This window comes from Patiria miniata, unplaced genomic scaffold (genome assembly GCF_015706575.1).
Source record: "Patiria miniata isolate m_02_andy unplaced genomic scaffold, ASM1570657v1 HiC_scaffold_9, whole genome shotgun sequence".
Taxonomy (NCBI): domain Eukaryota; kingdom Metazoa; phylum Echinodermata; class Asteroidea; order Valvatida; family Asterinidae; genus Patiria; species Patiria miniata.
In genome coordinates, this window is record NW_024037076.1 from 15,145,678 (window position 1) to 15,173,343 (window position 27,666).

General features: G+C 41.5%; 1 protein-coding gene across 6 annotated transcripts in view; it reads left to right on the forward strand.

The window, feature by feature from the left end:
• Positions 1–2,039: 2,039 nt before the first annotated feature.
• The window catches only part of LOC119721063 (sushi, von Willebrand factor type A, EGF and pentraxin domain-containing protein 1-like), a 72,775-nt gene continuing 47,148 nt past the window's right edge, over positions 2,040–27,666 (forward strand). For 3 of the 6 annotated variants that reach the window (XM_038190944.1, XM_038190948.1, XM_038190949.1), the window contains exons 1-10: positions 2,559–2,733; positions 11,651–11,797; positions 14,919–15,113; positions 16,204–16,338; positions 17,931–18,128; positions 19,514–19,693; positions 20,383–20,556; positions 22,950–23,123; positions 25,255–25,428; positions 26,448–26,539. In XM_038190944.1, coding sequence (XP_038046872.1) covers positions 2,592–2,733; positions 11,651–11,797; positions 14,919–15,113; positions 16,204–16,338; positions 17,931–18,128; positions 19,514–19,693; positions 20,383–20,556; positions 22,950–23,123; positions 25,255–25,428; positions 26,448–26,539 — 1,611 coding nt within the window. In that variant the 5' untranslated portion in view covers positions 2,559–2,591. The other 3 variants (XM_038190945.1, XM_038190946.1, XM_038190947.1) reach the window with 3 other exon arrangements.

Genomic DNA, 27,666 nt, shown 5'->3' on the forward strand with positions numbered 1-27,666 from the left:
TCGATGTTTTATTTTCAATTTCAGATCATCTCCGTATGATTGTTCTTTTTTTTCTTATTTATTTTGTTCTTAATAATATTATTATTTGTAATGACTTTTTCCCGCTTGTTGTTCAACTCTGGAACAGGTTTTAGGATCGAATAATTTCAGAGGGAGTGAGCATATCAAGTTTAACAGCACGCCCGCTGATAGAGAAGACAGGTGGGGGTGTTGGATCCTGTTCAACTTTGGCTAGTAATCTGGCACCGATCGCGCCACATGTTACCGGTAAATAAACACGGATGTGTTTACCGATATCCTCGTTAAAATAATCAACAGGTCACGGATGTCGCTGGGGCCAAGGGAACTGATCCCGGATCCGGCAAGAAGTTTCACTTTCCCTATCGACACAGGACGTGCCTGTCTGACTCCGTCTGGCCTTGTTTTTGATTACACAATTGGCAGATTTCCAGACACGTACCCGATTTCAGGAACTTTCCCTCACATTCTCAATCATCCTGGCAACATCTTAAAACCATTATGTTTAAGGGGTCAATGCATAAAATAAAACAGAAAAACGCCTCTACTTTGTGGAAATAAATATGACAAAATGTAGTAACGCGGAACATAACAACCTTATCAGGCGATGTTTTTGAATTGTCATGCCTATTTTGACATGATATTGTTAATCATTTTGGAAGAATGTTAGTGTGGGAAGGTAACCCGGCCAGGTTTGATATTTGCTCCCCTTTATCTCTGACAGCATCCTAGGTTCATACTTTTCAGTATGATCAGAGCACTGCATTATTCGTGGTACACTCGAGAGAGCGCTCAACCGCACATTTTCATTGTTTGGTGTCCCCAAGCAAGATTGTTTACAACAATTATTAAACTGATTCTGATGATCATCCTGCAGACAATGTGTAATTGATGTGGGATATTTTGGTTTTTACGCGTACAAGGGAACGACGGGTTTTAAAACGATTGTAGAAAATAATGGCCACATTTTCCGGGGATAGGGGCCTACAGGTTTTCAGATGCATGCAGTTACCGGTAAAAACAACCACAGAATTATTTAGACTCATTTGTTTTTAATCTGTAACTTGGAGTTAGTGTAAGTGTCATGTCGAATGTCACATTTCTGGTGCAGAAAGGCCTATCTGAAATTTTATAGTTTGAAAAAGTAGTTTGGAAAAAAATAAGTGAGATGAAGATTTTTAACGTGAAGAGTCGTGGCATCATCTTTTCCTGACTTCGAAAATTTCGTGACTTTTTTCTGACAAGTGAGGGCGCTGTTGTAATTTATTGGATGGAATTTCATGTTGTGCCAAAGAAAATCAATTGCAACCAAAAACATGCAGAAACACCCTGGAGCCCTGCAGTTAACGAAAGGGATTCTAAGATGTTCCGAAATGCAATCGCTATTCGCTAAGATTGTAACCATTGGAAACTGAATTAGGGCTGAAGACCTGTAAATTCCTTCATGTCAAGGACGTCAATCGCTTCTTAAAAGTGGGGGACATATTAATGAGAACAGAATGCGTGTGCGAAGCGCGAAGCCCTCACGGTTTGTGGTTCGGGCCCGCTTCAGGGCCCCGAATTTTTTTTCGATTCTAGATGCTCTGTGGTGTGATCTGAGGCAATTTCTGAAGTTAACCAATATTTTCTAAGCAAAAGATAATAATTTGAACATCGTTTTCAAGGTTGGAGTAATTGAATCAGCTTTTCTGGGCTATAGATTGGCGTAGGGTTCGGGGCCCGCTTAAGGGCCCCGAAAATTGTTTGGATTCTAAATACTCTGTGGTGCGATCTGAGGCAATTTCTGACCACCTTAACCAATAACTTCTTAGCAAAAGATACATTGTACCGGTAGTACATAATAGGGCCCCTGTAAATGAGACGCAAGTTCAAAAATCTGGGGGGGATAAAGACATTTGATATTGTGTCCCCCATCCTTCAAAACGTGTGTGACTGTGCGTGTGTGTGTGTGTGTGTGGGGGGGGGGGGGGGGGGGGGTGTCATGTCCCCCTGTCCCCCCAGGACTGACGCCCAGGCTTCATGTTAAAATTACTTTGTGCTGCATCATGACACCCAGAGAAGGTTGTCACGTATAGTTGGTTCCGGCCACAGATAGCTCAACGGCAAGGGAATGTACGTCTTTCCTTGAAATCAGACAACTTGGACAATTGCATGTATTACAAGTTTCCTTATAGCGCTAATAATTCTCAGCACAGCTGCTCTAATAGCAAATCTTTGACGTCTGGGTCGACGCGGATTCGAGTGTTTGCGTAATTATAGGCCTAGTTATGATACTTTTAGGGAAATCTCGCACTATTTTGTGATAAGAATCGCATTGGTATGCAGTAGCATAGCTATTTCCGGTTCCAGTCAAAAACAAACTGAAGGTATCCAGTGACTCAACATAACATCGGGGAAGAGTCGGACGCGGCGTGATCAGACCACATACGCAACAGCAAGCCCGTTGAAGAGGATGGCGGACAACCTTTGTTTAGGATTGCTGTTGTTTCTTTGCGTTTTATGGCCGATCATCAGCTCAGCTTCCAGCAATGAAGGTAAGACGCACAATTTCAAGCAGTAGCTTAAGAAGCTGCATGTATGTTGAAACGCGGCGTGATCAGACCACATACGCAACAGCAAGCCCGTTGAAGAGGATGGCGGACAACCTATGTTTAGGATTGCTGTTGTTTCTTTGCGTTTTATGGCCGATCATCAGCTCAGCTTCCAGGAATGAAGGTAAGACGCACAACTTCAAGCACTAGCTTAAGAAGCTGCATGTATGTTGAATATGATAAAAGAGTAGTTAATTCGTGGGCACAAATCCAAACTCGCAGACCCTCAGCTGTGCCACGGATCATGCACGGATTAACCGGTGTGATCGTTCAGGACTATACAACGTATTAGGGAAATGGGTTTTTATCAGAAACTCATGCACTTTATTTTGATATGTCTCGAGTAAAGACATCTTAATATCGAAATGTTGAATGTTGCTATTGACCGGGCCATAGTGTTTCATACGTTCTCTTACCAAAAGCAATATCTGCTAATGGTGACACATCATTAGCGTATATTAACGTTTTATCAGAAAAGTCCAGCCGCAGTTAAGTTAGGGCCTGCCATAACATGAATTTGTAAAGTCTGTGCATGGGGACAACTTTCAGCTCAGGCCTATGTGTACCGTCCATCAGCGAGTTGGTTGTGATCCGTATTCTAGTACCCTCTCTGAAGATTCCAACCCCCTCCCCAAATACTAATAATCGATGACTAAAAAAAAAAAATCCTTTTAAATTTTAAACTTACGATCTAACCATAAATTTTGGGTCATTTTTAAATAAGAAAAACAATCCAGATTAGTATTACGTCATTCCTTTGTTTGTGACCTCACTGGCCTTGATTTCAAATTAAAAGCACCCTCCGCCAAAAAAGTGAGAGGCACGATCGGTGCCTGTTTGCCGCGTGGTGTGTCCAGGTTCTTCAACTGCGTTAGTTATTTTTTGGTGTGATGTTGTTTTCTTGTCAACTTTTGTTGGGGGGGGGGGGGGGGGGGGATAGAGGGAAGAGGAGCCTGGTTTGGGACGTTTCCAGCCATTGAAATTAAGTGTGCATCCAGTTAAACTAAAAAAACAGGATGTAATTTTGTCCCCTGTCAAATTGTTAAAACGTGACACCATGCATCACGCACAGAAGGGTATATACGTTTGTGACACGATTGACGAGCGTGAAAATCGGCAGATCGAGCTTCACTCTGCTATGCTTTGCATGACAATCACTACACTCACTATCAGTGTTTGACGAACACACGCACAATTCACAGATCGAACTTGTTCCTTGTTGTCCGTCTTTACTGTTTGGGGAAAAAATAATTCGCGGCGAAGTGAACCAGCTCGTCTGTCCGTTACAAAGCAGTTGCGTTGTGGGGTGAAACTTGCCGTGTGTACACTTCCTGTATGTACATGTACATGTACAGATCGAGATAAAACAACTGACCTCAGTGCATTATTTCTCAACGGCGCATTCTTTACGTTATAGGCCTGCAAAATGACACATTTCTGTTGGTCGAAGTGCAGGCCTAGCCTATAAGGCTAAAGGTCTATTGAATATCCGCTTGCAGACAATTAGCTTAGCGTCTATATAATATTCGGGCAGATTCGGCGATGCCACAAAATTACTTTTGCCACATAATCCTTTGCCGTATTACAAAAACTTTGCATCCAAATTGACCAATCATGCAACAGCTTTGTCCGCATTTGATCGAAACACGTCGTCACAGTTTCAGAAGTCGACTCCGATTGGCTGACGCACGGGGTGGCACGTACGCTCATACTGATCAGACATGATATATCATAATGTATAATGCTTCGATAATCATAGGTTGGATAAGAGACAGGGCTCCGTTGGACAATGGGTGATGCTTGACTAGGCCTAGGCAGGGCATTATGCGATTATGATATTTTTTCTGACCTTTCGGGCGTGCAAGTGAGGATAGCTATTTGGCAATCATTCCAGTCTTCATACTCGGACACGTACCACACGTGCCCCTGCCATCTGAAGTTTACGCACGTCGTGTCCGCTTATTGCATAAGGAATCTGCGTGGTGAAGACTGAAATAATACACAGGCCCAAACCAAAGAAAATGGGGGGGGGGGGGGGCTTCCACACGTTTGCCCTGCATGGCCCTTGATTCCCCCCCCCCCCCCAAAAAAAAAAATTTGAGTTCATGCATCCTCCATGGTTCATGCAACATCTCGGCCACCCAAAATATGTGGTCCGCAACTGTTATCGGTAGCATTTTCCGTAATAACCTGGGGTCCGCGGTGGACACGATTGAAGCGGTCATTAATGAGCGGACGGAGGAGTCCGTTAGCTGCGCAAGCTTTAGATCCAGGGGCGTACTAGGGTCCAATTAATGTGCCGGTGGACACTTAAAGTGGCTTAATTTCCTGTAGATAGATACGAGGCACTCAAATCTGCACTCAAAATCATTTTTGAATTCCCCGTACAAATTTAACTGTCCGGGGGGGGGGGGGGGGTGCAGAATCTCCTTCCCAGCACGTACGTAGGCCCCACGCGTGGGGCCCAAGGCCAGCAGAGGCCGCGGTGTTTTTATCTGCTGCACACGTCGTCAATGATCATGATTATTCAGCTGTAGATGTTTATTCATAAGAAAATACAGGACGTAACGCCATTGATCACTCAGTCCATGGAAGCGGCATTTCTTTCGTCGAGCTACGGCTGCCGTGCACTAGAGGCCTTGGAATGAACATCATGGAGGAAGAAATTTCTCCATGGAATGAACTATGGATGGCAAAATCTGTGCGGGTTTGGAAAACACTACCGAGAACCATCCACGTCACGCAGCTCAGCGTCATAAGTATTTGGTGTGCGGTGATGTGTTGGTTAAAATATGATGTTTACTGGCTGCCAAAAAAAAAAAAAAATACACCTGCAGAAGACACCGTTGCGTACCACCCCGACATCAAAGAGCAGGGTGACCGTTTTAGCCGATTTTCGGCTAACTTTGACAGATTGTTTGGTAAAAATTGGCAGATTTCTGGCAGAATTCTGCACAAATGGTTAGTTGACAGAAAAACATAGCAAATTTGAAAAATGGAACATTCGTTTTTAAAAAGCTTCGATCTTTTCAAACAAACCCTTGCATTATGGGACAGGTTGGCTGTCTAGGTGCTGAGGTTAACTGGGAACCGAATTCGTCCGGCGTGAAGCAACCGCAATTTGTCTGAAATTTGTGATTTCATTAAATACTTATGTGACTATAGATTGTTTATAATGTAATTTGAACCTTAATTAAGACAATGCTACAAATCGGCATGTGATTTGAAGTGTTTATAATGTATTTCGAGTAATTCTGGGGAAATTGGCAGATTTTTGTTAAATCTGACAGATTTTTGAAGTGCATTTAGCAGAATTTGGGCATATCCTTACGGTCACCCTGTCAAAGAGGTGTGTGTACCGCCCTCTATAGTTATACAAGTGTGGTACCCAGACTACATGGTGTGTTATTCGACGCACAAATTATTGGGCTGGTCCATCCAGTAGTGGTGGCGCTCAAGTACGAACATTCATCATGACATGACATGGCATAGGGCCTACATGAATTCAATAACTTGCAATGTTGTAGGCTAAACGGCCGGGAGAAAATTCTTTGCGGTATGTAGACAACGAGCTGTACTGTGATGGTGAGTGGATGATAAAATGGTAAGAAAGAAATGAATTGCGGGGAAAAATGTTGCAACCTGACGCCATCATAGTCATACTCCATAGATCAAGAAGCCCGCAAAATTGCCTGCAGCACAAAACACTAATAAAGTACAAAAACGTCCATCAAAATGCAGCCATTTCACACAGAACCGCTGCACAGTTTGCCCCTATACTCCGTACTTTATCTCTTGACATACTCACGTATCTTGTGCGGAACTAACATAGGTGGATTCTGTCGGTTTTTAGGCCAAAATGATGAAAAATATGCTCTTTCCGCACTGAGCCAACCGAACACTTGAAACGTGCACGCATATGATCGAGCGATGATTTTCGGTTCGTTCGGAGCGCGCCGCGGGGGGTAAGGTACAAGCGAAATGATGTGCATGCGTACAAGTGCATGTACCATACCCCCCGCGGTGCGCTCCGAGCGAACCGAAAATCATCGCTCGATCATAATGCGTGCACGTTTCAAGTGTCAGGTTGGCTCAATGCAGAAAGGGCATATTTTTCATCATTTTGGCCTAAAAACCGACAGAATCCACCTATGTTTAATGTTAGTTCCGCACAAGATACGTGAGTATGTCAAGAGATAAAGTACGGAGTATAGGGGCAAACTGTGCAGCGGTTCTGTGTGAAATGGCTGCATTTTGATGGACGTTTTTGTACTTTATTAGTGTTTTGTGCTGCAGGCAATTTTGCGGGCTTAACGCCATCATACTCAGTCATAGCTTGACTAGCCCGAGTAACTTGGACCCAACTTATCGCCTTTTTTAACATTTGGACATGGTCTGGCGATAGTAAGGTCAAAGCTAATACCGCGAGCTGGACAACACCGTCCCAAAAACCAACAGTTTCCAACAAAAAACATCAGATTTCACCTTCAAAACGGCCTCCAAATTACTAGATACAGTCGACTAGATTACATGTATGCCACCTGAGGTACAAGTAGACATCGATGATTAAGATGGTTGTACTGAAGTTTACTTACGATCCGGAAAAAAATGAAATTTTCCATTCATTTCGGAGAGCTCCCCTCGCGATCTTGAACACGTTAAATTTCCGATCGTGTTTAATGTTTGAACGACGCGATTTCTTCTTCATGCCCAGCGTACATTCGATGGTCCCCGTATCCCGAGTGCGATTCCGTTACCGAGGTAGGCCATTTTTTTAGGGTCTCTTGCTACCACATTCTAACGAACAGGTTATGCCTCCAGCGTTACATGCGAATGAATATGGAGCATGTCAGCTGGAGTTACTCAAGCTAACGCCATCATATTATTGTTATCGTCCGGTGCCCCAAATTCGCGCTGCCCAATATTCGCGCAACCAACTTTCTCGGCTCGTATCTTTTTTCACACAACACGGACCCACGTCAAATCACCGTCGATGATCCATCGTCACATCGCCTTTCTTCTCGATGCAGTTATGCAGAAATCAAAAGCTTTTCCGAGAAGTAGGGCCTAATTGGAAAGAAATCAAAGAGAGTGTTAATTATTGCCGTACTGACTAGGCCTAGATACAAAACATAAACATTATTGAACGGCCCAGAAAACTAATAAAAACATCGCTACAAATTTCCAATCAGTGTCGCCATCCAACCCCGAAACGTGAAAGACAACTTCGGTCGACTTTCACTTAACAACAGAGGGCGTAATCAAAATTACGGAGCATGAAATACGACGTGCGCCGTATATCGCGTTTTCATTTTACGATCTGTTTCGCCGAGATGCAGATTTCGGTACCAAGTTGTTTGTTGGAATGAATATGCCTTAAAATATATTTCTGTCGGAATAGACCTAATCGTAATGTGGAGATGGGGGTTAGTTGGAACACGGGGTTAGTTGAAACAATGAATTTTTCTTGATCATCTTAATTAAATTTTATAAAATGTTGCCCTCAAGAGATGTCCCTTAGCAACAGCCATCCACCATATTGCCTGCAGCCACACTGCAACAATAGTGCTCAAGTGGGAAAGATAAGTTTGTTTTTTCACCTTTTGAGTAATTTTTTCACCATTCAAAAAATGTGTACTTTCTTAATGATGTTTATAGATAACAGTGACTAGTTTGGGGGTATTATATGCTCGAGTACTAAGCTACAAAATAAGGTTAAAAAGATATGTTATTGGAGCCCCTGTTTTGTAGAGTGAGCAAACAAATGTCACATGGGCCACTGGGGCTAGTTGGAACATTTTGATGGGGGCTAGTTGGAACATAATGATGATAATTGAGGAAATATTCTGACTTAGCAAACAATTTTGAAAGCACATAGACAGGTCACGTTGACCTTACCTCAATTTTATGCAAGCTTTTCATGTTATTTTTGGGAGTTAAATTTCCCATTTTGATGTTTTCTTTTTATGATCAGGCTTGTAGCTGACTCTTGCCTCGCAATTTTCCTGTGTTTTTTTGTCTTGGTGCTGTTTGTGCCATTTCTTGCCAGTTTGTTAATTAAAAAAAATGTTAGGAGCATCACCAGTGCTTGGAACAATTATTTTATTTGAAACTCAAATATAAATGCAGTTTTTAAGTAATTGTAGTATACTTTCAGATTAACAGCATACCAAGTTCCAACTTACCCCATACCATGTTCCAACTAACCCCATAGGAGGGGTTAGTTGGAACGCATGTCATAGTTGTGATCAAGATGGATTTTTTAAATAACCATCAACAATTCTGAGAAGTTTATATGCTACATTTGCAACACACATGTGTATGAATAAATTGGCATATAGTTGTTGTTTCTTGAAGAAAACCTGTTTGTGTTATGGATAGGTTTTTGTGAAAATCGTTCCAACTAACCCCCGTCTCCCTTACCCAAAAAGTAGGCCAATATCTATTTTTTGTTTTTAGTGAAATGATGTGTATCATGCAACCACGTATCAAGACGGCGCGATCGGCCACAATACGGTCGACCGCATGCAGGCGCGTGCGCCTATATAATTGATTGACTGACCTTCATTATGAAGGTCAGTCATTGCAAAAATGATGAAACTATTGATGTATGAATCTAGGGCGATCGTGTAGTGTCCGGTTCCTACATGGTATAAGGGAACAAAATCTGCACAATTGCGGAATACCCCGCCACTCAATCTATGCACCTCGTAGCCGGCTACGGAGTCACGGTTGACTGCCCTCAATAAACCTTCTCAGCGCTATACTAGTAGTACTAGTAGACCTACACAGTACACGTTATGCTCCACTGCACTGCCACTCTGTATCTGCGTAGCCGGCAACAGGGTAGTTTGTTTGGACTTGGAATTTTTTTAGCAACTCCCATTCATTTTGTGTTGCTTCGTTCTCAAGTGGACCCCCCACTCAGTATTTTAACTCTCATTACAAAAAAGTTATGATTTGTTTTCCTTAACAACGCACGATCATGACAATTGTCCGACATGTCCGAGCCATGTCTAGGCCCACACCGCGCAATGCGACCATGGTTTGAGATGGTGTATTAAACTCCTTTATGGCTAAAATCCATCATTTTCCTGACAACAACTTGAGAAGAAAATGTACCTGTTTTTTGGTGCAAGTTCAAGTTCAACTGAATCTATCAACGGTATGGCTCCACCCATATGCACCAAATAACGTATCAATGGATAGTGGGTTTCATAATCTGCATGATTGATAGGGATAAGGTTATAAGTCAAAGGAGAAAGGCCACATGTACATGCAAGGCACTTTCATGACGTCCTTCCAATATGTTATTAAGCAAGATGGCCGCTCCCTGTGGCAGCTCACAAAAACAACGTCCGAAGACTTGATACTTATTTTTAGAGTCCTTAAGTTTTAGGTTTTTAATCAAATTGTTCGGAAAGAATGTTGTAACCTGAGTTTTATGTGACACCACTTTTTTCTTCATATAGGCCTATCATCTCAATTTACTAGCTTGAGTTGGCCTAACTCCTCATCAGAAATTTGACATTTACATGTACCGCTGGAGGTCAATTTACGTAACAATCGACTTGAAACAGAACAACATAGACTAACATATGAAAATGTTGATGTTTTCGTTGGCTTCTTAAGAAAAAGCGTCCAGTTTTGCTGTCACTGGTCACGGCTGTGTTTTTGGTGGTGGCATACCTGTGCGCATGCGCAAGTGTCAGTCAGGGTTACCAGATGAAAATAAAAAAATCCAAGATCCAAAACTCTGCTAGATCACGCACTCGACTCGAGCGCATGATCTAGCACATTTTTCAATACTCAATTTTTTGGAATTGTCTCCAAAGAAAACACAAGGTGAGGTGAAAGTTGTTGTTTGGCGGCGAGTAAATGGTGGCCAGATACAGAACTCTTCTCATAGTCTGGTTCCATGAGCCAAAGATTACGATCCTTATGTTGAACAGTTGAATATTGTCTGGTCAGGGAACCAGATGGTTGACTGACGTTATGACATGTTAAACTTCCAAATTGTGTGAATGGCAAGACAGTGCTAGTGACGTCGCTGTGGTTGTGCCCAGCATGAGGTGATGTGAATGAAAATGGAAATTGATCTCGTGTTCGAGATCAAGTGCGGGGATATCGTTGTCACGTGATGCGTACCGTTGTCATGTGATCCTGCACTGGAGGTTATGACAAACCCTAGCCCGACTGCATCTGGCCGTACAGTACTATCGCAAGCTCTGTAGTACGGCCAGACCTCCAAAGCTCCCCTAAACGCTGAACTCTGATGTAGCGATTTTGCTACCGATTTTGATCGAGAGTATCTTCTCATCCAGGACAAAAAATTCCAAAGTTAAGGTTCCTAGTCGTAGAGGAACTCATACCTTTTCGATAAAACGTTCTTTGGTCCCAATATTTTCATCCATCTGGCCAAAAGAAGACTCTCAGTCTTTCACAAATATCGTTCCGAAAATGTCCTCCATGCAATTTCAAAATGGCGGCCGCGTTGTAATGTATGCATTATGCGGGCGTGCTTGGGCAAGATTATGAATATGCATTGAAGTTTTTGACGTTTGTCGGGCACGCGGCGCAGCTGGCCATACAAATACGAGTTTATGAACTGAATAATGCATATTTATAATCTTGCCCAACACACCCGCATAATGCATACATTACAATGCGGCCGCCATTTTGAAATCGCATGGAGGAAAATTTTCGGGACAATTTTCGTGGGCGATGATGACTGAATGTCAGCTTTTGGCCAGATGGATGAAGATTTTGGAATAAAAGAACGTTTTTTCGAAAAGGTATGAGTTCCTCTACGACTAGGAACCTTAACTTTGGAAATTTCTGTCCTGGATGAAAAGATAATCTCATCAAAATCGGTAGCAAAATCGCTACATCAGAGTTTAGCGTTTAGGGGAGCATTGGCGGTCTCGCCGTACTACAGAGCTTGCGATAGTACTGTACGGCCAGATGCAGTCGGGCTAGACAAACCCAAGATAAGACAAATTCATTTACTAAAGCATAATTTTATCCTTCATTTCTCCCAGCCTGTTTGTATGATGAAGATGTTGCCACAGCGACTGGTCGGAACTGCACCACCAACAGACTGTGCAGCATCGAATACGATATCTGCAAAGGGAGTAGGGAATGCCTGTGCGATGGAGCATGTGGCTACCGTTGCATCAGCACAAGAAGTAAGTTCATTGCTGTAATCTTAATCTTTGTCCAAGATTGGATGAGGAGTTTATTTCCTTAACCCTAACCCTGTTAGGTGCAACACATGTACAGTGCATTAGGAGTAAACGTCTGACCAGTGCACTTTGATGCATTCAGCTACCAACACCAGTGCATAAACTGCCGCTCCTAAAACAATGAGAGCTACAAATGTACATGTAGTCCCATTGAACAATGCCACAGTTGTATCCTGCTGCACTCGGTGACCACTGACTCTGAGGCAGTTTGGCCTAGAGACTTTTGACCCGATGGATCATGCTACACTGGGCAGGCTTGTCACTTACACAACTGTTGCATGTTGCTGCGTTTGGCAGGGTTTCTAGCCAAAATACCCTGGAGGGTTAGGGTTAAAGTAGCCGGTCTTTGGCAAGACAGTGTCGGCCAAGCTGTGGTGGAGGACGCCAATCACCGGAAAAATCAGATCTAGGCTTGGGAACTCTGGCACTTGGACCGAGTAATAGACGCTCTAAAAATATACATGTACACATGTACAAGGAATGCGCATGATTGTGGAACGCTCAGAAGTTTTGTGGTATGGTGCCAAGGTTTTGTAAGATTACAAATGTAGGTTTGATTTATCTCGTTGATAATGCCCTCTACTTCTGTGGTGGCTTTACCATGCTTGCCATGGAATGGTTGCATTAGGGACGCAGAATCCAAATCCAGTTGTGGCCAAAAATACTTTTATGTAGGCTTGGGGCTATAAAGAAGGTCAGAAAACTCTTGTCAAGTTCTATGAAAAAGGTAATGTACAACATTTGCAAACATTTAAACATGTTAAACTTGAAACTACCAAATTGTTATAAAATACAACATGACTGTAAGTAAATAATAGTCTCACTTGAGCAGGGTTCGACTTTAGCGGTAGCCCGCTAGCCAAATGCTAGTCAAGACAGCGACGGGCTAGTCAAACTATTCCTAAAGTAGCCCGGCTGTCGAGTCAAAAATTGTTTGGCTACGGCAAAGATGAAAGGACAGGAAGAAATAAATATTAAATTCAGAAAGCAAACCTGTATCACTTTTTGTATAATTTTATTAAATGTTTAGGGTTAAATTATTAGAAGTGTTTATTAAAACACTGACAAGATTGCCTCAGGATACACTTGACACATTTATGCACATATACATGTACACATACCCACAGGGTTCAACCTTTTTTTAAACTTTTTTTGTCCACTTGCCAGCCGGGGTGCAGAAACAGACTCTTAACTAGCCCAAGGGCATTTTCACTAGCCCACTTTTTTTTTTTTTAGCTCAAGTACAAAATTTTCAGGCTCAATCCGAGGCAATTTTGTCAGTGTTTTTAATAAACATATCTAATAATTTAACCTTTTAAACCAGTTGGTAAAATTAGACACAAATTGATGAGGTTTTCTTTCTGAATTAAATGATTTATTTCTTCCTGTTCTTTCATCTTTGCCGTATCCCAATAAGTTTTTGACTCGCCAGCCGGGCTACTTAAGGAATAGTTTAACTAGCCTGCCGCTGTTTTGACTAGCATTTGGCTAGTGGGCTACCGCTAATTTGGAACCCTGCACGTGTTGTTGTTCATGAGACACTCTATAAAAGAAAAACATGCGGGCATGGCTAGTTAAGAGTCTGTTTCAGTAGCCCGGCTAGCTAGTGGGAAAAAAGGTCAAACCCAAACCTCGTCCCCAGGGTGTCGAGCAGTACGCGCCCACCACTACCTGCTCTCTCACCCTGGTATTGGATCATTTGCATATGTGTAAGATTTTTGCACACGTATGCAAATGAGGAACAGTCTGGTGCCTGGATATGCGTTACACATTAGCGTTTGTTTTTGTATGCGGTGTCTGGGGTAAAAACAGAGTCTATTCGTCGCAGCGCGAGCACGGCGTGAGTTACGAAAATACGATTTTTGAAATCAAACTGTTACGATCTTATCGAGACAACATGCAGTATCATATTTCATATTAATATGAGCAAATTGGAAAGGAAATTAGTATTTTCGAGAAGGCGTGGACGAATGATCGCGAAAACACGTACTGCACGTTGTGAATAATAGCACCAAGTACACGATAAAAATCCATTACTAGCCAATTGCGGTATCCAATCAGGATTCAGGAAGAAAGTTTCCTATCCAGGGTTTACTATTGGAAACGCGGTTGGAAATAAAGTAAGCACTGGGGACGAGGTTGGTCAAACCCTGGTCTCAAGCAGCCTGTGAAATCTCTGTCATTTTCTAGAATTAAATGGAATTTTGTATCATTTTCCAGCGATGGTTGCATAATATTAATTTAAAGCTATAGTCCATCATTTGTAATTAGTGCATTTTGTTCGTTTGAAGCAACAAAAGTGTTCAAAATCTAATAAAGGATACTGAGCAACTAACCTGATGAAGTTTCAGCTAAGCTTCAGCTGTACATTCCGAGAAAAACAGCATTCTAAGATCTCAATTTCAAATCAAAAGTTACTGAATCATGTTTTGAATTGTTTTGAATTGCAGCTATACACGGCGTCGCGCACTGATCCGACGAATTATAACAACCGCGCGTGCGTGTGCGTCGTTCCAATACTTGTGCGCGCTGCGCTGAATAACAAAACGAACTACTAATTTAAATTTTCCTACGGTGCTTCTTAAGAATCACCGTTGGAAATGCCTTCCTTCGTTGATTACTTCAAAATGACAGCTTCCCAGAAAGAATAATTTCACAGGGAGTTTAGTTCCCTTACTATCTTTCAACCAAGTTTGTTTTTCAACAATAATTATGCCAGTTACTTTTCGGATGGCTGCAAATGATGGACTATAGCTTTAAATACTGACGATTTCTACAATTGTTTGAACACATCAGAGATTCAGAGTACCAGTGAGCGATTTTGTGTTTAAAGAATGTGTACTGTAAACTACAAAGTATTTTTTTGATATCTGAAAAGCACTTTTTTCTGTAGTATTCTTGGGTTAGCGCAGACTGTGGTTAGTAGAGCAATGATGTGAGGCTCAGAGCTTGAAGTGTTTGCACATGATTTTACAAAACACGTCTTTCAGAATTATACCCTATTTCATGTTTGGGTTCACATCCAGAAAAAAAAATAGTGTTCAAAACAATCTGTTTCCCGCAGAGACGTCATATTGCAAGGAGCTACCACCCCCTCTGAATGGGTCCGTTGAGTACTCTACTGGAAATCAAGCCTTTGGTTCCAGAGCTTCATATGACTGTGACACAGGCTATCTCTTGTCATCTGAGGGAACTGAACAGACATGCCAGGGCGACGGAGAATGGAGCATCGGAGAAACACCGCAGTGTTTACCTCAAGGTAATGGACCGCGGGAAAAGTTGGCCCTTTGTTACTACTCGTGAGACCTCCATCAGTAATAAAAATACCCAATTTATTCTGAATGTGCGGTTCAAGCGCCATTGGCAATGTGTTCAAGAATCGTAGATAATTACGTTAAATGTGCATGCCTAGGACCTGTGCGCATGTATGTGAATGGCTCAGAAATATTTGTTGGTAACACATGTACATTGTACTTTTGCTGGCTTATCGTACATAAACATGATGAAGAAGGTCACATAATCTACCGTCATAATCAATTGAGAAGAGTACTCTTAAAAAGGTCCCCCTACATGGATTCTATAAAAGGCCAATCCACATGGATGTTGCAGTATGCATTACCGTACATGTACAGGTCTGTTTAGGAATACGCATGTGTTACCAACAAATATTACTGACATTATCCAATGCTGGGAAGGTAACAGACTCGCTGTGTAGGAGGTGTGGCGATCCCTCCACAGCAGCATTTCATGGACTCGAGTCTGGCCCAATCGCTTGAGAGAGAGATAAACACTCCATTCCTGTGAACATGGGTTCGTTCCCCCCTTAGGTAAACGCATCAGTTGACCTCTCTAATAATTGGCTCTCTGCAGTCATAATGCACAGCCAATGATCTTTGCTTCTGGAATATAAGTTGTGACTGATGTTTGCTCCGTCATTAAGTGATGCACTTCAAATAACTTACTGCAGTTTAGGTTAATGCATGTTGCACGTCCCTGCATGTTTTAATTACATGCACTTCTCTCCAAGTCAGTTTTGCCAGTGTGATAAAAATCAATCAACATTATCTATTTCTAGCTACTTCCCAAAAGCTTGTGCTACATCAGCAATGGCGTCCATTCAATGTTTTTTGGCAATTTGATAAGAGAATCTGCCCAGGGAGCAGAGATGATACATGTATGAGCAATTTTTTTCTAGGCCTGATGAGCAGGGGTAATGATTTGCCTTGAATAACTTCCATAACGGGGATTTCTGTGAAGCATCTCACATAGGCAAGATTCATGACGAGAGCTTTTCCCCGTGAGCTGAACTGTTTCTTTGGACTTATTTTGGGTTTTGTGATATTATACAGATGAAGTATGTCCTCGTCTGGCCTCTGTGAATAGGACATGCTACCAAGCATGCAACGTGCGGTTAGATTGTGAAAATAAACGACAGGAGAGTTGCCTTTGTGATGGTGATTGTGGCATGAGCTGTCGACCTGTCTGTAAGTATACAACTGCAGCTGAATTCACAATTTCAACTAATACATGTTTTGCCGAATTTCAGCTAAATGTGACAAAATTTTTCGAAAAGTTTGACAGAAAATTTAGCAGAATGAATTTTTTTAGCAGATTTCCAGCCGAATTCTGTAAAATTCGTGATTTGACAGAATATGGCAGATTTGAAAAATATAGCTGATTAATTTGGAAAAGGCTTTAATTTGAGGTTCCTTGACGTGTATTAGTACACAGTAAAGTACTTTAAACCATTGCAAGCCAGATTAGACACATGTAAATTTTGATAATTTTTTTAATTTAATTTTTGTAAAGGAATTTTTTTTGTTTTTTTTTGTTTAAGGAAATTTTTTAACATCTTCATGTGAGAAAATGTATAAACACTGATTTAGCAGAATTTTGTTAAGACTATCAGATTTTTGAAGTGTATCTAGCAGAATGTTGCCATTGCCTCTGGTCGCCCTGTTTGTTGCACAGCTGCATAAACATACAAATGTACATTGTATAATTTCATTATTGCATGAACTGTGGTATAGTTTGCAATGTCAAAATGATTTAAACATCCTGAACAAGCATTAGAACTGCTGTTTGTGTACATTGTCATACCCGTCAGAAAACAGTCAGTGAAACACCTCTGCCTACCATTAAGGAAAACAAAAACAGCTTATACTGTATCTAACTTTTAGATTTGAGCATCAACTCTTGAAGTTTTGTCACAGGTAGGCCTACATGTACAAAAGTATTTCATTTACTGCCAAAACACAGAGGTGAAATCACGTAGACTGGATAGCGTACAGAGAACCAAAGAAGAAAGCCATTTGAAGCCATATTTATATGGAGACCGGTTGGTGTTCAATGATTACACATGTACATGTATCTAAATTTTGGGGCAGGGTTTCGTTAACGGGTACCCGGGTAACGATGTTTTTTTTCAATCATGTACCTGATTCCCGTTCCACTCGTCAATGCACACCCGTAGGTTTGTAGATCAAAATCAACACAAAATGGTGATTTAACAAGCAACTTTTTCTTAACCACATACATGTACTTACATCCTCTGCACCATTCCTATAATGTTCTGTACAGGTACATGTACCGTACATGTAGCCAACCTCTTTGTTCTGACCATGCAAAGTTATATACCAAATACATTTTATTCCAACTTGCAGTGGTATAATATTGTGCCAAGGATCATGCCTTCAACTAATTCTCCCCAAAGCCCATCAATAGAGAGAGAAAAAATGTTGCAAGCTGACGCCACTTTTTTCTTCATACACATGTATCATCTCAATGAAGGTCAGTCATCATGGTCATTGCAAAAATGATGACAAGACATGAATCTGGGACTGAGAAACATTTCCAATTTTGTTAGGAAATACTTAAACTCCATAGACTTTGTTCACAATCGCTGAAGTGGCGTCAGGTTGAAAAAAATTTTCCTCAGAGAGAGAGAGAGATATCTCCCTGTAGTCTGGTACAATGGTTCTTGTAGTGTGGTACAATGTTCTGTGAACTAGCCATGGAGTAACGTGTGAATGTTTCGTTCGTGCGGATAATACTCACCAATTTATATTATTTACAGATGTCTCTGGGTACTGCCCGGAGGTGGAACTGAATCAGGGAGCTGTTGTCGTATCCATGACAACCAAGAGAATCGTCTACACATCTGTGGTGACGCTGGGCTGTAAAGATCGATTTGAAGTAGAGGAAGGCAGTGTGGAGATCAGGTGCTTGATTGACCGCACCTGGAGTGGCCAACCCCTCCGCTGTAGACGTAAAGGTGCATACAATTCACTCCTTCCTGTTCTGATAATTCCCTAATCTGGATAATTTGGAACTGTAAGAACTGTTTCGATTCTCCAAACGTAAGATTGCATGGTTACATTAAAAGGCTTGGAAGATACCTCTGTGTGAGGACCGTTAGTCGACTAGTAGTTGATTTGTGGCATAAGGATGTGACTTTGCCTTACATTTTGTAAACGTTTACCAAATATTTTAAGAACATTTTAAACATTTAAACGTTTAGCCATTCACAAAGGCTGATGCATGCTCATTATGTCTGCAGACCGGTGTGATTGACTTGCTAAATCAACAATGGCAGCCATTGAAAGCATAAAACTTAACTACATGTACGTGTCCCCCGAATATAATCAAGTATTGAAGTGCTTCAAAGGTTTTGTATATGAAATAGGTTTGAAAACATCATTAAATATTTGTGCTATGTAGGTTTAAATCAAAGGAAGACCGTGTGAACAGTGAACGTAGGTCCCTTTTTTATAATTCGGGATTCGTTTATACGTTTGTGGAAAATTTGTAAACGAATTTAGAATTGTTTTCGTTTAAACGTTTAAAAATGTGTAAACGTCACATCCTTATGGTGCCATAATTACTTACGCTGTACTCGGACAATGGTTAAACGCCACAAGGAAGCTTGGTCCTGGCTACCCATTTTAATTTACGATGCCCAACTACCCTTTGTTTGAGCAAAGAGAGTGGTTAAATATAGTTCATGCCCAAACTTGCTCTTGTAGTTGACACAAGTAGCTCAGTTGGCCGAGTGCTGTTTAAGGGTTGTCCCAAAAGTCACAGATTCATACCCCACTTCAGTCATTTCACTGATGGAACTTTGTGTCAGATTAAAGGCATTTATACCCAATATTCACAGGTTCAAATGTACCCTTCCATCCAGAAATTGCCGCAATTTGTGTTATTAACTTTTTTAAAACCATATTGCAAAGGTTTAGGATTAGGAAAATCAGTATGACATCTTTATAATTATATTTACAGAGAAATCTTAAAACCCTTCTTGTTCACATCTGACTTGCCTTTACCTATTTCCAGCAGTACATGTACATAATGCTGTTAGAGGGCAGGTCTTAAACCATGAGAGAATATGTGTTGAACCATTTCAAAAAATGTATGTTTGACTGGGATCAAAGTTTGCACTGGTGATCTGGCTCAAAATTCCTCAATTGTAATATTTACAAAAAACCACGCATTTTGAAGGTTTAGTTGTGTCCACTTTTATGTTTTTTTTTTTTTACTGGACTTTGAATGTTCTTGTGTTATAATCCCATTGTAAGTGCTTTTAGAGCCTCATTACATGTAAAGATTGCTGACACTAGTGCTCCTGAATAATTGAAATCCTGCTTGATGTTTTGACAGCTGCATGCGAAGACCCCCCCGAGATAGAGGGTGTACGGCATGACAGTTGGGAGGCCTATTTCTACCCAGGTGATGAGCTTTTCTACACCTGCAGGCCTGGCTACCACGGTTATGGACTTGGGGAAAAAAGCTCTTGCCGTGAAGATTTGAGCTGGACACCTGTGTCGCTCGACTGTTATCGTAAGTAGCAAGAAAGGACTAGAGGCTGCAAAACTGAGAAGCTAGCTGGGGTCTGATTTGCAGGAGCCAGAAGGGGCACATTTGTACTTCTGAAGGGCGGTTCATACTTCAAGCCAAAGTGCCAAGCGCAATTCATGTCGTCAACTATGGAGGACGCACTGTTTAACTTTTTGTTGACGTTACAAATTTTGCTTCGCTTTCGCTATCGCATGAAGTGTGAACCAGCCTTGACACAATAAGAAGGGGTGGGGCACTCAAGGGGGATACAGACATCATCCCCCGCCCCTTGTGGCCTGTGTATTACACCACTGCTAGGCTGTTTTCCACGAGCAGTTTTGTGAAGGTGGGCTGCATGTCCTGCCCGAATTCTACGCTGTCTACTAACATTTACAGCCCCTGCTGATATGTTCTTTTTATGTACATGTACATTACCTACTTCACAACTCAGAAGACTACGTGCGCCTTAAATCTTCTTCTTGCAATTGCCAGATTTTTTCAGGCTTTTTTCAAATTGCAAATATCGTATTAGCACCATACATGTGTACATATACGTGTATACATGTACCTCATATTTCAAGCAAAAATGTCACTGAGTCCAATGACAACCCCGATATTATTATTGTGTAATTATATAATAAAATATGAAAATTATATAAACTAATGTGCAACATGTATTGTTTCTATGGCAGCTATAAGTTGCGGGGATCCAGGCTACTTGAGCAATGGCTGGCGTGAGGGCAACCTATTCACCTTTCTGAGTAGAGTCACTTTCCATTGCAACGCCGGCTATGAGATGCAAGGCTACCCTTACAGAACCTGCATGTCCAACCAGAGGTGGACCTCATTCTTGCCTACATGTGTCGGTGAGATATCTCAGTGGACCATTTTCCAAATCTTGGGCAAGCTTTGCAAGCTTCGTCTCTGGCATGTGTTGTCCTCAAGTCCACATTTAGAGCATAAATCAAGTCTATGCAAACTTGCACAATTGCAAGAAATGTACAGATATTTGTCAAAACACTTGGGTCTGTATCTTATTCCCTTTGATACTTCTGGGATATTGTTAGCATTCAGTTTCGTGCCAATACTCAGATCCGAAAGCCCAAATGCATAGTTCACTCTGTCTGATTCTCTGGTTGAATTACTACTTGATGGGTGGCATGGCTGGCTAGCAGTGTTGTAGTCGAGACCGGATAGTCCGAGACCAAGACCGAGACCTGAAGATTCGAGACCGAGACCAGCCCCTTCAAGGCGGACCGAGACCGAGACCAATATGGTCCGAGACCGAGACCGAGACCGCTGATAATAAATAACAATAGTCGAAATAAAAAAAACAAGACACGTTATTATAGTTGAAAAATGTAACCTTTCTATTCACAAAGAATACAGACCAAATTTTGACCAGTGGCAATGTTTACAAATTGATACATGACACCTTACTTGAGCAAAAAGTAGTTACACTTAAGAAATATGGGCTTTGACATGTTGTCTACACCCAATCGTGACAAAAGTAATAAGTTAAAGGTAGATGTTTCATCTGTTATAGGAACTCGGATCCTAAACTCCACAGTCACCCCCTTGGTTTCAGCTATGACTTCTAACGGATATTTAAAGATGCAATTTTAATTTTACATTGTGCCTCTTTTTTCCTAAAATAAATATAGGACTTAACTTCTAACAAGAATTGTGTACTTGATTTTAAAAAATGGGAGCTAGAAAATGTTGAATAAATTTTTTAATTTTTGTCATAGAATGTGGACTTGTACATGTAGACCCACAAGTTGCGAGGTGGTAGCCAGAATGTGCCAGATATGGATTTTTAATTTTTTTCTGAACGGGATTTTTAATTTTTGAGGAATAATGGTAATTTAAAATGAGCAGCCAGATGTTTTAAATAACAACGGTACTGAACGAAGTGAACACAAAGTAATCGATCGAGCTGTAAAAGCTACATATTGCCGGTCTCGACCCGAGACCAGCCAAAATATCGAGACCAAAGGGGACCGAGACCGAGACCAAGACCGAGACCACAGCTTCCGAGACCGAGACCGAGACCAGCAAAAAGTGGTCTCGAGACCGGTCTCGAGACCAAGACCGGTCTCGAGACCTACAACACTGCTGGCTAGCGCGTAAAGTGCTCGCCTCTCACAGCTGTGGCCCTAGTTCATTCCCGGTTACAGGACCATATGTGAGTAGAGTTGTGTGTTGGTTCTCTCCTGTGCCTCGAGGATTTTTCTCCGGGCCCTCTGGTTTCCCCCTCTGAAAAAAAGTTAAAAACTCTCGATCTGTGGCTGAGCTCCGTAGTCATATATGGGTCGTATGGCTGGCTGCCATAGGCGCCTTTAAATGCCTGCGGCTCGACCACGTTGCAGCCGCGTCCTTTGCAATTCAGCTTCTCAGCTGCAAGTAAGGATGATTAGCCTCCCAAATTATTATTATCACTATTTAAACTTGAATGTAATTAAGTGACCCTTTTTTTATTAGACTCAGTAAAGGACTTGGTTACAACACAGGGTCTCTGGCTACATGTATCTCCTGGCCCCAAATTCTCTACTATTTGTTCTGTTTGGCTTGTAATGGTTACAGAGAGCAAGAAGCCAACACAAAGCTCAAATGAACTTGAAGTTGTGACTTGATAAATAAACATTGTACCTCACTTTGTACAGTTTCTTATGAAGGGATTTCGCCTGACACGGATTTTGGCGATACGAATTTATCATCATTTTTTAACATAAAAAAAAAGCCTTTTAGACCCGATGTTACAACATGCAAGGAAATAAGTTAATATAAAAAGAGATAATGTAGGGCCTATGTTAATTCATAATCCACAGTAGGTATGCATTTGAGTTATGATTTGGTTTGATTCATGATTTGCATAAAGGAGTAAAAGCAAGAGTAAAAAAAGTTGTGACTTTTCCTTTGTAAGTACACATCTTAGTAAAATAATGATCTACCTTTAACAAATTTTGATTGTTCACGAAGTAAATACCTGAAAACAGTTGTCATATTGTGGAAAAAAAAAAAAAACAAATGAAAAAAAGAACGACTTAAACACAATGTTCAATGCATTCTACTCTTTGTGTGAACATTATGGACAAGCCCAACATAGCTTTTTATGATTGATAGTGTGGAAAGCCATTATAAGTTTATGAATCTAAAATTACGGTGAGTTTTGTGGAAATGACCCTAAAAGTCTTATCTTCCTTGCCCCCGTTAAACAACAAGAAATAGGAAATGCTTTCTGTATTTGTATTTGTAGCCATTGAGTGCCCAGAGTTATATGCCCCAGAGCATGGCTCGATACAGGGCAGACGATTCACATACAACTCTCAGGTTTACTTGGATTGTGAAGATGGTTACAAGCTGAGCGGAAGTGAGCAGAGGCGTTGTCAAGGCAACAAGACATGGAGCGGAGAAGAGACGATATGTCGAGGTGCGTGATATTTTACCCAGATACCCAGATACCCAATACAGTAAATGCATATGGAAACCCGGAACTAACACCCGTTTAGACTGTTCTCCAGAGTTGCCCTGAACCAAATACATTATACAAATAACGAATGTTTGTGAGTGCGATGGTAAGAATAATTTCATGAGGTGACAGATTGAATGTTCTATTCCACGAGGTGAAGCCGAGTGGAATAGAACATTCAATCTGTCACCGAATGAAATTATTCTTTCCATCGCACGAACGTAAAACATTCGTTATTTGTTTTATACAACACCTGAATAAATTCTCGTCATTTGATTGGTAAATTATAAACTACAATTTGCTTTGATTTTAAAGATGTTGAACTACCCCATCACGAAAATGTTTGAACCCAACGCTGTAAGGCTGGCTCTTAGGAACAATACACGCTACGCTGAACGCGCACACCAGCATGCATTTTGCACGCAAATACCGCGTCATGGAACAAGCGCAAAGTGAAACGGTATAACGCATGGGTATAACGCATGGTCGCACCGTGCATTATACCGAATAATAATATGTCACATGATCTACAATTCACCAATCAGATGACGGGGATTTATTCAGGTGTTGTATAATTTGTATTATTAAGAGCAATTCTTTGAAAGTTGAACAAAGATATTTACTGGAGCGGGGTTTGAACCTACGACCTCCAGATTGCCGTTGTGGTGCTCTACCAACTGAGCTGTCCAGCCCCTATATTGGCGGTTCCCTAATTCGTCAATGTTTTGTTGCTAGCATTGTGACTTTGGGCGTGATTCTTGGCTACATGGCATAAACGAGTTTATGGCATCTGACTAGCATTCCTTGAACAAAGACAATGACAAACTGGGGAACTGCCAACATAGGGCTGGATAGCTCAGTTGGTAGATCACCGGAGCGGTAATTCAGTGGGGACAGTCTCAAACCCCACTCTAGTATACTTGGAAAAAAAAGTATAATGCACCTAGTCGTGAGCAACTTGGATTGACCTTGGGATTTTGGTTCCAGACAAGCAGACTTTACGTATTGAATCTTCCATTGTATAGACTCTTGAGTTGTTCTGAATGACTGCAACGGTCCACCGTTTGACAGTCAAACATGTTTCATATACAGTGTTTTGTCGTTCGTGCTTATATTAAATCTTCAGAATGATTTAGTTTGGAACCAAAATCTCAACTTTTCCTCGGATCCGCCAATTTCCTTGTTTTTTACTTCACAGGAATGCCATTACAATTTAAAAAAAAACACTGTACAAAGTCTCGTGTGGTTTGGAATTTCCTCGTTTTTTTCTAAATTCCCAGTTGCATGCCTGCAGGTGTGGCTCAGAAATAGCTGTATCACTGTTAACAATTTTGTATTTGTGGTACTTGTAATGGATCACAAGTCAATCACACGTAAGGTCACAAGTAACTGTAAATCACAAGTTAATTCAAAAGTCCAGGCACGAGTAAGATCCTACCAAGGAAGAGCTGTAACAAAGGGATGCCTTATTTGTCACAGTTCATGTGAATAGCTTAGTGAGTTGACTGTGGCCTGTGTGACTTGCTGTGAATTGACCCATTAACCCTAAAGGGGCCGGGGGGGGGGGCGGAATCCGCCCCCCCCCTCAACATTTTCCGCGATAGCCTCTAAAAAAATTTTTTTCGCGACCCGAGCTGTTATGACTTTTTAGCCCCGAGCTTTGCGCATCTTTTGATACCAAAAACATAAAAATCGGACCACGGGTTGGCCCGTAGCGAAAAATTTTCCGGCGCTACGCGCCGTGAAAACTGAATTTTCGCATATACGTCGTGTACACCGAGCAGAATTGCCATTCATACATATGAATAATTAATTAGCCATAATTCCAAAACCCTTTGACCTATAGTCATGAAATTTCTTGGGCATGTTCAGGAAGAGTTGCTCTATGCATGTGCTGAGTTTCAAAATTTTTCGTAACTCGATGGCCGAGATCTTAGGGGGGGGGCGGAATCCGCCCCCCCCCGGCTGAGAGATGGTCAAAATAACCCGGCCCCTTTAGGGTTAAGGACTTATGATCCATCACAATGCCTCAATTTCTACTCCAATGTTACGCACAGAAAAAGAATAATGTCACTGCAACTGTTCATTTCAGTCATCACTTGCCCACAGCCAGAGGCACCGCTCCATGGTTCCAAGATATCACCTCGGTACAACCTGGATGCTATTGTTCGCTTCTCATGCAATCAGGGCTACACATTGATTGGGAGCCGGACTGCAAGGTGCACTGAAGAGGAGACCTGGTCCCAACCCACGCCAGAGTGTCAAGGTGATTAAGAAGTCAATTCTTTGATGTACACCCGGGACTCGGACTCGATGCTTTCTTGAGTCACTAATTCAGTGACTCGGACTCGGCGTCAGTCATGTCAAACATAGACTTGGATTCAGACACAGAATCGATAATTATGACTCCGACTTGACACCGATGACTTGTGACTGGCGAGTCACATGCGTACTCTTTACCAACAACTATTTTGAAGAAGTGACTTGTGTATTTTGGTACATTGTTTTAATGTACTGTTTGTGCTTGACTAGACCGCAGTAGTCTGGATCGAGTCTATTACGAGTCACTGATTTGGTGATGACTTGGACTGGACATGAGTTATTCCAAAAACTAGACTTTGATTCTGACTGAAAGTCAACAAATACGATTAAGACTTAACTGAGGACTTGTGACTGGCAAGTCACATATTCTCTTGTATTTTGGTATGCTGCTCTATTGCATGCAATCGGAATGGTTGTTTTTGATATGTGTGCTTTATTTGCGGAAATTAGAACTCTGGTATGAACTGCATGCTGGAATAGTAGAATAGTGGTTTGGGCATGACCACTCACACGAGCTTCAGGAAAAAAGTGTTTGGGATACATCTCTTGGGGTGAGCATTTATGATGTGATCAAGCACAGTAGAATTGAGCAAGTTTCATCTTCTCATAGGCACCTGCTGCACAATCATGAAGAGTCTGTCTAACACCTGATACCAACTGTCGATCCAGAGGACTAGTCACGCTGAACACAATTTATTTAGAGTGACACAAGTCCACCCGAATAGATTTTGGTTTCAGATGGGGTGCATGCTTTATGTACTAATTTCCCACTTTTTATGCAGGAGTTGTTTCAAATGATGCAACAGTTGATGTTCTGATGTAGTTGCACCTAAGTATGTGGAATGTGAAACACTGGCTGCCAGTCATGCAATTGTGTGATGCTTGCTTTCTCAGCATTGACAGGGGACTTAGATATTACTTTCTTGACTATTTGTGATGATTTCACATTTCTCTTTTTTTCAGCTGATTGCATTGTGCTGAGTACCCCTGAGCATGGCTCTTACTTGAGACGTTATACAGCTAATGAAGTGGTTGAGCATGGAACAGTAATAGAGGTAAATGCTACACATGTAATGAAAGTTGAGGTTTGTGTGTACTCCTACTTGGCGTGAAATTAAGAAAAATGAATTCATAAGCAAATTTGTGTACTGTGCAGTGTTGTAGTACTCGTACTCGGTACTCGTACTCGAGTACTACTCAAGTACTTTTTTTGGAGTACTCGTACCCGTACTCGTACTCCAATGTCAAAGTACTCGTACTCGAAATGACAGTACTCGTACTCGGGCAGCAAAGTACTCGTACTTGAAATTATGGTACTCGTACTCGGGCAGCAAAGTACTCGTACTCAACATGTCGAAATTGTACTCGGGCAGCAAAGTACTCGTACTTGAAATGACGGTACTCGTACTCGGGCAGCAAAGTACTCGTACTTAAAATGACGGTACTCGTACTTGGGCAGCAAAGTACTCATACTCGACATGTCAAAATTGTACTCGATCATCAAAGTACTCGTACTCGAAAAGCAGTATTGGAAAACAAATATGGTATAGTTTGACTCACCACGGCCTCATTTTATTATCGATACTTTAAGTTGGAAATGGTTGATTGGCTTGCAGAGAAATCAAAGTCCCCTGATTTTTCTCTGTGCACGTCCGGACAAACACATTTTACAGCTAGCCGTGAGTGGGTCTGTTTATCAGTCTGACTGGGCCTGGGCCAATTATGCACAATGAACCATTTGCCGTATGGCCGTATTCGGAAATAGAAGTACTCGTACTCGTACTCGTACTCGGAATACAAGTTCTCGTACTTGTACTTGTACTCGGAAGTAAAGGTACTCGTACTCAGAGACCTGAGCTTGTACTCGGAAGTACAAAGTACTCGTACTCGGTAGCCTAAGTACTCGGCAGTACTTGGTACTCGGAAAAAAGTACTTGACTACAACACTCGCACTATGGCAAGTATTTGTAGTACATTGTTTATAAAAGTTGCTTTCAACTCTGTCAAATATTTGGGAGTATTTTGAGAGTCAAATTCGCTCCTGCATTCTCATTCAACTAAAGTTTAAACTGTTATTCAGTTTGCTATAGAACATTTTGCTATGTACATGTGAATGTACATATTCTTGGTATGAATGCTTTTTACATGTACTTCTGCGTTATTCAGTATACACAGAAAATAC